General features: G+C 41.7%; 1 protein-coding gene across 11 annotated transcripts in view; it reads right to left on the bottom strand.

The window, feature by feature from the left end:
- The window catches only part of reln (reelin), a 139,977-nt gene that overhangs the window by 39,651 nt on the left and 86,588 nt on the right, over positions 1 to 13,738 (bottom strand). For all 11 annotated transcript variants that reach the window (XM_058751184.1, XM_058751182.1, XM_058751176.1 and 8 more), the window contains exons 24-34: positions 13,489 to 13,675; positions 12,582 to 12,787; positions 9,491 to 9,662; positions 9,197 to 9,403; positions 7,749 to 7,984; positions 6,078 to 6,235; positions 4,794 to 5,007; positions 4,563 to 4,639; positions 3,568 to 3,726; positions 3,297 to 3,491; positions 2,051 to 2,324 (exon numbers count right to left, since the gene is read on the bottom strand). In XM_058751184.1, the coding sequence (XP_058607167.1) occupies positions 2,051 to 2,324; positions 3,297 to 3,491; positions 3,568 to 3,726; positions 4,563 to 4,639; positions 4,794 to 5,007; positions 6,078 to 6,235; positions 7,749 to 7,984; positions 9,197 to 9,403; positions 9,491 to 9,662; positions 12,582 to 12,787; positions 13,489 to 13,675 (2,085 nt within the window). The remainder of the gene's footprint in view (positions 1 to 2,050; positions 2,325 to 3,296; positions 3,492 to 3,567; positions 3,727 to 4,562; positions 4,640 to 4,793; positions 5,008 to 6,077; positions 6,236 to 7,748; positions 7,985 to 9,196; positions 9,404 to 9,490; positions 9,663 to 12,581; positions 12,788 to 13,488; positions 13,676 to 13,738) is intronic.

The raw sequence follows: 13,738 nt of genomic DNA, 5'->3' as shown, positions 1-13,738 counted from the left end.
TCGGCTGGGCACAGCTCGTTTTTATTCGACACTGGATTTGACAAAAGGATATTGGCAGATCCCCTTATCGCCGGTATCTAAAGAAAAGACAGCCTTCACAACGCCATTTGGATTACACCAATTCGTTACGCTTCCGTTCGGCTTGTTCGGGGCGCCGTCTACTTTTCAGCGACTCATGGACCGTATTATCCGGCCCCATGCTGCATATGCCGCTGCCTACCTGGATGACATCATCATCTATAGCAATGACTGGCAGCGGCATATGGGCTGTTTTGAGAGCACTGAGGGTGGCCGGACACACGGCCAACCCGAGGAAGTGTGTGGTTGGGCGTGTGGAGGTCAGGTAGCTGGGTTTCCACGTGGGTCACGGACAAGTGCGTCCCCAAATTAATAAGACTGCAGCCGTTGCAACTTGTCCGACACCTAAGACCAAAGAGGAGGTAAGACAGTTCCTGGGGCTGGCGGGATACTATAGAAGGTTTGTGCCTAATTATTCGGACCTGACCAGCCTACTGACTGATATCACTAAAAAGGAAGCACCAGATCCGGTCCAGTGGACGGAGCTGTGTCAGCAGGCTTTTACCCAGGTAAAGGCTGCTCTGTGTGGCGGAGTGCTATTACATTCTCCTGACTTTTCTCTCCCCTTCTTGTTGCAGACTGATGCATCGGACAGGGGGCTGGGTGTAGTCCTGTCCCAGGAGATAGAGGGGGAGGAACGGCCTGTACATTAGTCGCAAGCTCTCGAAGAGAAAGACTAAGAACAGCACCATAGAGAATGAGTGTTTGGCTATCAGGTGGGTCATCCTCACCCTCCGATACAATCTCCTGGGATGGGAATTCACTCTCTGTTCGGACCACGCCCCTCTGTAGTGGCTCCACCACATGAAGGATACCAATGTGCGGATCACTCGTTGGTATCTGGCTTTGCAGCCTTTTAAGTTCCAGGTGGTCCGCAGACCGGGTGTACAGATTGTTGTGGCTGACTTCCTCTCCAGAAATGGGGGGGAAGGTGGGGCTGCATGCCGGACGGCTCCCCAGCCTGAGTTGGGCGGTGGGGGTATGTGGCGAGGTTCAGCGAGGTCTGCAGCGGGAGAGAGAGTTGGAAGACGAGCGGTGAGTAAGTGGGTCAAGTGCAAATGACAAACACCTGTGTCTTGTTCCAGTAAGTGGCGTGGAGAGACTGCATAAAGGAACCTGGAAAGGACAAGCTGAGGGGGAGAGACAGACTGCTGACTGGTGGCTGGTGGCTGGTGACTGTGCGGGCTTGGAACCCATTGTTGCTCTGGAGAGCCCAACTTTATATTGCGTATGCATTGTGTTATATTGAGCGCTGGTAGCGCGACTTTTTGTTTGTGTGCGAAAAGCTAAATAAACGCCAGTAACAGTCAAGCCGACCTCGTCCTCTTCCTTCCTGATCATTGACTTTGTTACATGTCCATTTTCAAAAACGTATGTTTTTAATAAGTTCAAAGTGTGAATGTGTGCAATTTGTGTTTACCACACACCTTATTTCTCTAAGGAACTGAAAAACGCCATTAAAAACCATAGAACATTTTTGATGAAACCCATGGTAAATTAATGTCAGGATTTACTAAAGACACGCAGTGAAACATTAGCGATGAAAATGTGTGGACGCAGTTATTTTTGCAGCTGATCTTATTGTATTTCCATTCGTAGGAGTTTCTCTTTTAGACGCAGTATTTATGAGAGGAGAGAATTAAAATAAATCAAGGTGATTTAAAAAGGTTTGTGCTTTGCAGTTTACTGCTATTTTTGCCATCACTTTGTCTTAACACATTTTGCTTATGTGATGTTAGTAGATGCACTGATTATCGTTGGACACGTACCAAGGCATATAAGTAAAATGTAAAATATCATGGTACATGCTAATGTACCACAGAATTATCATTTAATACCATCACTGTTGCTGCCACGGTACTTTAAAAAAAAATTTGTTTTACAAATGTTTATTGTGATACTGAAATGCATGTATAAATCATCTGAGACACAGTCACAGCATCATCTGTGTAAGAGAGGGAGCGGGTCCTACATGGCAGCACTGGGCAGGTAGACGGTGACTCTCCTCCACTGCAGGAACTGAGGAGCGCTGTACACGGACCGCTGCGTGTATCCGGAGCAGCCGATGGCCGGAGGCACACACTCGGGAGTGATGAGCGTCCAATGTCTCCCGCAGTCTGTGGAGAACTCCAGATGGACGCCATGGGCCGGAGACGCAGCCTTACTGCAGCCCATGCTCAGATCGAACTGCAGGAATGAAGATCCAGACACCTCGAAGTCCCAGCTCTCAGCGTAACGCGGCCTCTCTAGAGAGAGAGCATTCATCACCTTAAACCCAGCTGCATTCAGATCATACAGATTCTGTGATGCAAGTGTGATTCATTCACTTCTGAAGGGGTGACTTTTTCATCCAGTCTGTCTGGAATGACATGAAGAAACAGAACAAACTGAGACAGACTAAATCCAGAAGAACTCTGTCTCCAAGACGCTTCAAGAAAGCTCCTGCAAAGCTCCCGAGAAACTCTGCTCAAGTGCAGCGAGGACAAAAGCTGCTTTAAACACAAAGGATGCTCACAACAAATGTTGATTTCGTTTAGTTAATAGAAGTTAATTGATAAAGAACATCTATTTATGACATTATTTTTGACAGCATCCTCATTTTACAGCATTTTTACACAAGTGCCTCAAACTTTTAACAGTACTGTAGCTTTGCAGGTAGCTTTCTTGAAGCGTCTTGAGACACAGTTCTTCTGGATTTAGTCTGTCTCAGTTTGTTCTGTTTCTTCATGTCATTCCAGACAGACTGATGATCACATCTCTGTGTGGAGCTCAAAAATCTCACTGGATTATTACAATTAATGGCAAAATGAATGTTTGGAAATGTAAACTGATATTTCCTACTGACACACTACAGGAAAAGATAATAACTGATTCAAAACCATTTTTGTAGCTGCTGAAAATACTAGCATTCTAATCATTTTGGCCACCACTGTATGCAAATACAAACTGCCCCTTAATGAAGTCTTAGTATTGTGCCAACCTTTGTACACACTGTCAAGTTACGTTATCTAAATTCTGTATTTAAATACATTATTGTGTACACACATCTGATAAACATGTTCTAAGGAGCCAATTCACACTCCTTTGACATCACGCACATCATAAAATGTTGTAGCAACATATTGCAGATGAGTAAACCCCTCATTTTCCAGATGAAAATGCACATATAAATGTCTGTGATGAACATGACGTTATGGTTGTGTTGGAGATTAACTCACTGTCCATGACCTCGGAGTTGAAGTTTAACACTGAGTCTCGGCTCAGACAGTCTGCAGTCACTTCTCCACCTACGACTCGATACCAGTTGTGTCTCAATGGAGACATGCCATCAAATGTGTCGAAGAACCCACTTCTAGCGCTGTCGTTCATTCCGATCAGAATGTTATCCAGACCCCACTGGGCCGAGTGTTTACCTGAGACAAAGGAACATATGAGGTCTTGTTTGTGTCCTACAGGTACTGTGTTGTGATGACGCTGGTCTGTTCTCACCCTGCTGCGGCTGCCACCAGCGGAACACGGTGTGAGGCGTCTTGGCCGCGGGCGGGAGTTCGATCGTCACCACCTGAGGCTCCAGGAACGAGCTAAAGTCGAGCTCTCGCAGGAGCTGCCACTGAACACCATTGTTTATGGAAAACTGGACAATCACACCTGTCAAACATAAGCAAGGAATAATTGCTGAATTACTGAGAAAATGAGAAAAAGGAACAAGCTGCAGTATTTTTGGTACATGATCATCTCATCCAGCTGCTCAAGCTGATGTGATTTACATAGACGTCAAATGACATAAAAGGGATGACAATATTTCAGTCCAGTCCATGTGACCTATACTGTAAAAACATGATTGAGATTTTAACAGTAAAAGACTGTAAAATGCTACAGTAAAAACCTATTAATTGGTTAATGGTAAGTTTACAGTGAAAAAACATAAATGGACAATCTCAGAGTTCCCAGTGTTACATTTTACATTTGATGTTTTTTTGTTGAAATAACTATGTTTCTTCTTAGTTTTTTGTTACCAGTTATGTTCATTAGGGTTGTATGTAACATCTAATGTTGTTAAATTAATGTTTGTTGCATTATTTCAGTTTCATGTGTGTTAACATATTTAGGGTGTGTAGTATTTGTGTGAATGACATTGTGCGCCTTCTATATATATTAGTATTTTCTTTCTCAGCTTGTGGAAAAGCCATTTGTGATGATGTTTGGTTCATTATGTGACTATCTCATCACCACCTGCTTTTAGTGGTTATCAGTGTACTACAAAGGTACTAAACAGATTTCAGTACTTTAATAGCTTGGTATATTAACATTATATCAGTTAATGAAATGCAGCATTAAATCTGTAAAATCTAAAATGTTGCTACCATATTTTTTACAGTAAAATTCTGACAACCACAGCTGTCGTTTTTTTACTGAAAATTTTACAGTAGATATTTTTTACAATGTACTGCAGATCAGCAGTTTCTGATCTCCACAACATTCACCTTCGTTTCGGGAGCGGGGCCGAGTGCAGGTGGAGCCCATGTTTTTCCCTCCGATACGAATGTAGAACTGAACCAAACTGTGCAGAAGAAGAAAACAGAAGATGACAGAGTGTTATACATGAGTTAGGGAGAAAACAAACACAAGCAGTGAATGTGAAACACACGGTTGGCGTCGCATGGAGGTCTAAAGCCTCGTTGTTTGAGAGCGTCCAGCAGTGTTGTGGCACTGACCGGGTGTTGGTGGTGTCCAGCGGCGTGGTGCGAGCCTCTCGTCTGCCCAGGCTGCTGAAGTACAGCGCTTTACCTTCGCTGATGCTCCCGCAGCCGTCTCCAATCTGTCCTCCGCTCAGGCTCTGCCACAGCGGGCTCAGCTTCCCCTCGAAATCCTCCACCAGTTCAGTGGGACTCGGAGCAGATGGGACACAGCTGGACCGGTCCACCTCCACTGACCCCCGCAAACACAAACATAACCATACATTTATGAACATGTAGACAAACTATAACATCACATATAGTGGTGCCCAGTGCTGGGGGTGACACATTACAAGTAACGCGAGTTACGCAATCAGATTACTTTTTTCAAGTAACTAGTAAAGTAACGCATTACTTTTTAATTTAGAAGGAAATGTCTGAGTTACTTTTTCAAATAAGTAACTCCAGCTCCTGTGTTTCTCATGTATTGAGTGACAGCTCTGGTGTTGCCATGTTGAGAGAAATCAGGAGTAAGAACATGATCTTACTGTAGTTCTAGACTAAATATCAACATTATTTACTCATCTCACCTGCACTAAAACACATTCAGTATTCCTCAAAATCAATAAAAACAGCCAAATGCAAACTCAGAATAATATACAAACCTGCAATAATTAAATATGTTAAATAAGACAATATCATTTATGTATTTAATCCCAATTTACTAAACAATGTCATTGTCACTGACCTTCGATGATCCAGTTCAACCATACTAATAAGCATAAATGACACATTTGTGTTTCATTTTTGTTATTCCTGAATAGTATTGAACTTTCTTCATCTTTCATCATATTCTTCATGCAATTTGCTTGAGCTCGGCCCTCTGAATTTACATTTCATTCAGCCTGAGGCGTATTCATTTCACTTTTGGTGCGAAAGGGCTTTTACATTTGTAAAATAAACACTTTTTTTATATTAAAAACAAAAAAGCAAGCCCTGCCCAGATTTAAAAATTAACTCAAAAGTAAGATAACACATTTTTTTTTCTATAAAAAGTAACTAAGTAATGTAATTAGTTACATTTTTGGGGGAGTAATGCAATATTGTAAAAGTAACTTCCCCCAACACTGGTGGTGCCTCACCAAAATAGAGACAAAGAGACATTCAGCATGTGCAGTGCTAAAGGAACTTGTGCAATATTACCATATCAACCAAAAAATACTATACACGCACCAATCCCAGGATAACGTTAGTAACACCCACTCGTTGAGCTCAGCAAGAACGCATCTGAATGAAGACGAACACAGGGTAAATGAGTGTTACCTGTGTATCCCATATCGCAGAAGCAGACGCCTGAGATACAGTCTCCGTGACCGCCACAGTGATTGGGACAGGGCTCAGAGATGTAGACGCCATCCAGCGCAAACGCAGGGGCGTCCCGATAGACACTGCTCTCCTGGAACCAGCGGAAGCGTGTCTTGCTGAAAATGACACGGGAATATAGAGATCACACACAGGAGCTCATCAAAACTGAGGCTATAATCATTATCATAATCATTATCTTGAAAAATAAAATATCAACCCCTGGGATATTTGCCTGAGGCGTAAAGAAATGCTTGTAACAGAATACTGTTCCATTGTTAATGAATAACTACACAGGAACAAATGACTAATTAACTATAAATAACTATTAACATTGTAGTAACTACTATTACCTAACAAGAAACTCTGTAATAGTGCTCAGTTGAAACTGGTAGTTCACTATTAGCTAATCAGTAACTGCTATTTTTTTCATATATTCTGGAGAACTCCTAAGAACTACTGCATACATGTTCATAATTAATATGAATTATGCATAATGAACGTAATGATATATGTGATCCTGGACCACAAAACCAGTCTTAAGTCGCTGGGGTATATTTGTAGCAATAGCCAACAATACATTGTATGGGTCAAAATGATAAATTTTTCTTTTATGCCAAAAATCATTAGGACAATAAGTAAAGATCATGTTCCATGAAGATATTTTGTAAATTTCTTACCATAGTTTTGATTAGTAATATGCATTGCTAAGAACTTCAGTTGGACAACTTTAAAGGTAATTTTCTCAACATATTGATTTTTTTGCACCCTCAGATTCCAGATTTTCAAATAGTTGTATCTCGGCCAAATATTGTCCTATCCTAACAAACCATACATCAATGGAAAGCTTATTTGAAAAGCAATTTGAAACATTGACACTTAAGACTGATTTTGTGATCCAGGGTCACATATGTGAGGTTTTGGATAGTAATGACTCAAGTGTTTCTACATCCTTCTGAAGAAACTACTAATTATTTGGATCAGTATTCTAAAGTGAAGATCACAGTAACCCACTAGTAATGATTTAAGTGTTGCCAAATCTAGCTAAATGAATTACTAACCAGGACCTTACAAAAACCACAAAAGTTTACAATGACTTCAGTAATTACTAGAGAGTTATCACGATCTTCACTTTAGAATACTGATCCAAATAATTAGTATTTCCCTCTGAAGAATTTGGTAATACTTGAGTCATTACTAGTGGGTTACCATGACCTTCACTTTAGAATTAATTATACATTACGAATTATTCATATTAATTATGAATCTGTATACAGTAGTTCTTAGTAGTTCTTAGGGAGGTATGAAAAAATAGTAGTTACTGATTAGCTAATAGTGAACTTCCACATTCGACTAAGCATTTTTACTTACTAATTCATTAATCAGTTTCTTGATAGATACTAGTAGTTACTAGAGTGCTAATATTGCGTTACTATTGTGTTCTTGTGTAGTTATTCATTAATAATGGAACAGTATTCTATAGTATGAAAATGTGTGAAATGCCTATAAAGCATTTAGAAAATCTTCCGAAAAATATTTAAAATAACTGTTCTTTAAAAATATATCCATGTCTCTGACAGTATGAGTCCATGTTTGGACCCTGTTCTCAAAACAGTCCCAGGGTCCAGTTACCTGGCGGCCACGATCCGCGGCAGTACGACCGTGATTCTGGTCCAGCGCTCATAGTCTCCCGTGTGGTACACAGTGGGCTCTCTGAGTTCACGCCCACTGCCCTCGCAGCTCGTGGCCCCAGCGGATGCTGGGTAACAGCCCTCCCGCACCAGAGCCCATGTCCGGCCCGCGTCATGAGAATACTGGAGCAGCACGGGTGCCGACGCACTAAAGACCGACTCGCAGCCGATGTTCAGCTGAAGGAGAAACAGCATACAGTTACTGCGCTGTCTACACTGTAGAAATATGAAAAAAATATGTGCCAATCAATTAAAATAAAAAGAGTTGTGTTGTGTTTCCATGTATTATGGGGACATTCCATAGTCGTAATGGTTTTTATACTGTACAAACTGTATTTCCTATCACCCTACACCAACCCTACACCTTACAGGAAACTTTCTGCATTTTTAGATTTTCAAAAAACTTAATTCTGTATGATTTATAAACTTGTTTCCTCATGGGGACCTAAAAAATGTCCCCACAAGGTCAAAATTTACTGGCATTACTATCTTTGTGGGGACATTTGGTCCCCATAATGTGATAAATACCAGGTACACACACACACACAAACGTTTCAGTTCTTGCTAGACTATCTTCAGTGCATTTCTACACTGCAGAAATGACACACTGAGACAAACATTCATTACGATAAAATCATTCGCCTGACCCATACGTAAGGAATTTTCCTACAAGAGTGATTTAAGTTTGCAGCAGATGCAAAGCGCTATTATTGTGAGTCTGCAGTCAGCAGATGATGCTGATGCGGCATGTGACACGCTTCAAACCACACGCAAACAAAGACGACCGTCTGACGTATTTTTACACCGTCAATTAAAGCTGCAATAAAAATAAAGCAGTGACAGATTGTATCTTCCATATTGTGACGTATATCCAAGTATAATGGATTATCAAAAATGAAAAAAAAATTAAATTAGGACAGAACTTGGTTGGCGTGGCACTCAAAAGTGTATGCAGATGTGCATAAGCTTGAGGGGCGGAGTTTAAGAGCACTAAATGATTGAAGAAATCCTGCACATGTCACCAGAGAGAAGATCTAGCTATGACATTCTGATGAAAAATGATGGGGACCATTAAAAAATGGATTGCTTGTTCACAATAAGGTCTATAACATGCATTTAGAAAATGGATTCAACTTTAAATTCAGTCAATTTGAATTTGCCAATGTTAAAAAGCAGCACAGAAAAAACTTCATATGAAGGCATGTTGTGTGCCAGTATTTGATGATTTGGGGGCTTCTCTTAGCAAAATTATATTTGCAATTAATTGGGTTAATTAATCAGTTTATTATATAATTAATGTAATTGCATTTTTTAATCAGTTGAGAGCTTTACAAAGTATTTCACACTTATGAAAAAGAAGAATTCCTCCGTGCAGCCTTACATCAGTACCTTGAACTGCAGTGTGTATCCGGGACGGAGCGCCAGGTCTCGAGTCACTGCCATCCGGTCCCCGTCCGACCGGCCGAACACTATGGCAGAGGGAGTGGGAGCGCAGAAACTCCCGTTACGGTCCTTGTCCATTCCTTCATTTCCCAGCATCAGCCACACGCTCATCTGGTTGAGCGGATGATCGAAAGCCGGTTTCTCGTAGAAGTTCTGCAGGGAGATGTGAAGCATAGGAGAATCAGAGCTCTGTTGTATCTTTACGAGCGCTGCTTCAGAATCCGCTTGTGTCTGTCTCACCTGAGGCAGTGTCGGATCAGCCATGGGGATGATGTGCTTCTCTCGCTCAGACAGGATGATCACATCATCGATGGCCCACTGATCGTAGCCCTCGCCCGAGTGCAGCGGCTGCCACCAGCGGAAACGCGTACAGGGTGTTTTAGAGGCCAGAGGGAGTTCATAATGAACAAACCTGAGCCAAACAACATCATACAGTCACAAACACTCAGAATACATTCGCATAAAGATGCTAAATATCTTTACGGTGGACGTGACACTCACAGCTGCAGTATTTAAATCATTATTTTGGCCGGGTCACACAGAATGTGTTATTACATTCCACTGCATGACTGCATGACTAGTAATTTCTTACTGTTAAATTCTGAAAAAAAGGTCTTATTTATAGGACCAAAAAACTCTGCATGTAATAACCTAGGACACTGTCTAACACTTGATGGCTGCTCTGTTAATTCTTCGTCATCAGTTAGGAACCTAGGTTTGATAGCAATCTCTCCTTCAAAAGCCACGTTTCTAACATTTGTAAAACTGCATTTTTCCATCTCAAAAATATATCTAAATTACAACCTATGCCCTCAATGTCAAATTCAGAAATGTTAATTCATGCGTTCATGACCTCAAGGTTAGAGTATTGTAATGCTTTATTGGGTGGTTGTTCTGCACGCTTAAACAAACTCCAGATGGTCCAAAATGCAGCAGCTACAGTTCTTACTAGAACCAGGAAATATGATCATATTAGCCCGGTTCTGTCAACATTGCACTGGCTTCCTATTAAACATTGTATACATTTTAAAAACTTGCTAATTGCTTATAAAGCCCTGAATGGTTTAGCACCTCAGTACTTGAGCGAGCTCTTATTGCATTATAGTCCTCCACGTCCGCTGCGTTCCCAAAACTCTGGCCGTTTGATACCTAGAATATCAAAATCAACTGCGGGCGGCAGATCCTTTTCCTATTTAGCTCCCAAACTCTGGAACAATCTACTTAACATTGTTCGGGAGGCAGACACACTCTGTCAGTTTAAATCTAGATTAAAGACCCATCTCTTTAACCTGGCTGGATTGTTAGGCAAGGCAAGGCAAGGTGTCACGAATCCAGTCTATGAACTTCAGTTCACTCACCACCAGAGGTCACCCACTCTCCATCATATTGACTCTCACACCACACAGACTGTTACATGTCACTCCGGACTACAGTTCTCATCATCCATTGCACACATTACACACACACAGCTGAATGCACTGATTACACACACACACAGCTGAATCCAATCAGACATGCTTTATAAACCTTGGTTTTCCTCTTTCAGATCGCCAAGTATTGTTTAGCGTATATCACTCTTCTAGCGATAGCTACACTACGGAGCCATTCCAAGTTTCCATTCCTAATTTCAGTTCTAGTCTAAGTCTAGTCATTTCATGTTGCCTTGTTGTCTGTTTCCTCATCTTCTGCCTGTGTATCTTGGATTAACCCTTTGCCTGCTGTTTCGGACTCTGTTTGCACCTCGCCTGGACTATTGCTCGTGTTATTGGATTACCCCTCATGTCAAGCCCTCTGGATATTGTTCGCTGATCGTAGACCCACGCTAGCCCTAGGAATATTCTTTGCCTTGTCTGTGATTTACCTGTGTTATCTGACCCTTGCCTGTTTCTTGACCTTGCCTTTGTAAATAAAGCCTTGCATGTGGATCCATACGTCTCACGTCTCGTTCGCTCCGTAATACAAGGCAAGGCAAGTTTATTTATATAGCACATTTCATACACAGTGGTAATTCAAAGTGCTTTACATAAAAGGAAGTAAAATAGTCATTAAAAAAACAATAAAAACAAGGAATTTAAAAACAAACATTCTCAAGCTTTGTTCAAACTCTTCTGCACTAAGCGAAAATAAACCTTCCAAAACACCTAACTATTCCAATACTTTACCCCCTACTTACTTTTACCATCATAAACCAAACAAATAGAACTCAGATGTCCTACTTTCAACTGATTAACCAACACACTTGTCTTTCTTTGCCCACATTCTCTTTAGAAGAATGGCATCTACGCTAATATTAGTCTCTTTTGTTCTTATTCTGAGGTCACTGTAGCCACCAGATCAAGTTTGTATCAAGATCAGATGGTGCATCAGCACCTAGAGATGACCTTTACAGCCCTGAATGTCAGCGGAGACCAGGACAACAAGATGAGCCCCAGAGCTTGTCTCCTAGACGTCTATCGGGACAAGACTACGGGAACCAGATGAGTCCTTTACACAATCTGACTTTGTTGCAGCCTAGAATTAAACTGCTGGTTCATCTGACCAGAGGAGAATGGCACACTATTTCCCTATTTAATACTATAAAGCTGCTTTGACGCAATCTGCATTGTAAAATGCAGTTGTGGCCTAATGGATAGAGAGTCGGACTTGTAACCTGAAGGTTGTGGGTTCCAGTCTCAGGTCTGGCAGGGATTGTAGGTGGGGGCAGTGAATGTCCAGTACTCTCAATACCACGACTGAGGTGAGATCCTTGAGCAAGGCACTGAACCCCCAACTGCTCCCGGGGTGCTGCAGCATTGGCTGCCCACTGCTCTGTACGTGTGTGTGTTCGCTTCTCACTGTTGTGTGTGTGCACTTGGATGGGTTAAATGCAGAGCACAAATTCCAAGTATGGGACGCCACACGTCCTTTCCTTTCCTTTCCATACCGTAAAAAGAGCTATATAAATAAGGGTGACTTGGCTTGGCTTGGTTGCACTGCTCTTTGAAAAGATGTTCAGCTTTTAAATAAGCAACTCAAGATCCCTGAGTTCATTCCTACTTCCATTCCTCTGCATCACACGCTTGTTTTAAACACCAGAACTTGTTCTGCATGAATAGATCCTTAGTTTAAATAGGCGTTTTCTATTGCCAGTTGTGTTGCATTAAAGAGCTGTGGTTTGGCATTGCGTAATGCCCGCTCATTTACTTTCAAATGACTCCAGCCAAAAAAAAAAAGAGAGAAAGAATTGTTTGGATGGATTACATGTAGTTTGATCCTGGAATTCCTCATATTTAAAGTAAAAATCTTAAACAAACAGAGCATTATTGACTGAGTTGTTCTGCGGTGCTCTCACCGTGGTTTGGTGAAGTCAGTGAAGTACATCTCTGCTATCAGACCCCAGCTGATTCCGCCGTCATTGCTGTATTGCAGCAGAAGCCCCTCCTCTCTGCTGTCGGCCTGGTTACACTCTGCCCCATCTCCACCCATCCGCAGGTAGAACTGCACAAACTCCGCCCACTCTGTGTCCAGATCCCAGCTGACCAGCTGCCGCAGCCCAGCCTGATGACCAACGAGAGTTACAGTACACTGCCTCTGTGACATAATATCAGCGATCACAGACAACAATGTCATCTAGTGTTTCGCTTTACATCATGATGAAATGGGTTCATACTCCAGATTCACACTAGATTTTGTTTCACTCAGATTTTGTTTTCATCAGAACACTGCAGTTCAAGAACAGGGCTTGTGAGTTAAAAAAATGAAAAGGACACTGGGGGATCAGAACCAAATATAAAGGAATCTTTTATGTTGATGATTTCACATTAATATACAAGCATACAAGAATACAGATGTTGACAAGTTACATTTATTTTGGAAAATATGGAAGCCTGTATTAGATCAAGGAATATGATCAATTTATACTGCTCCTATGCACTCTATTATATTTTTGTGATATTTTCTTTCGTTCAATCATTCATTCATTCATTCACTTTCACTCATTTATTTTCTAGGAATTCATATATTCATATATTCTTACATTATTTTGTGTCTACTTATTTCTGTATATTTAAATGTACTGTAGTGTTGTTTGTACTGTGCCTCACATTTGTTGAAGTGTTTGCCTCATCAGAAAACTAAATAACGTTTAGCAAAAATCACAATACAGACTTCCTTTACGAAAGAGAGACTGGAGAAGCAAAACAAGCAGAAACAAGCAGAAAGAGTCCAGCTGAAACCCTGCATCATGGCTGTTATCGTACCTTACTGAAGTACAGAGAGGACCCGGAGGAAACCACCCCGCAGCCCTGGTCGGGCAGCACGATCTCGCCTCCGGTCACCTCCTGCCACGCTGACATCAGGGTTTCTTGTGACTCGAAGTCTGAGAGCACACTGGAGGCCAGAGTGTTGACCGGCTGGCAGTCTGAGCCGGCGAAGCCTTCATCACACCTGGAACAGAGCAAACGCATGACCTTTCATCTCCAGCGGCTGATTCACGAGCAGCCGCTAGAC

The sequence above is a fragment of the Onychostoma macrolepis genome, chromosome 18 (assembly GCF_012432095.1).
Source record: "Onychostoma macrolepis isolate SWU-2019 chromosome 18, ASM1243209v1, whole genome shotgun sequence".
Taxonomy (NCBI): Eukaryota; Metazoa; Chordata; class Actinopteri; order Cypriniformes; family Cyprinidae; genus Onychostoma; species Onychostoma macrolepis.
This window is presented reverse-complemented; position numbering and strand designations above follow the sequence as displayed.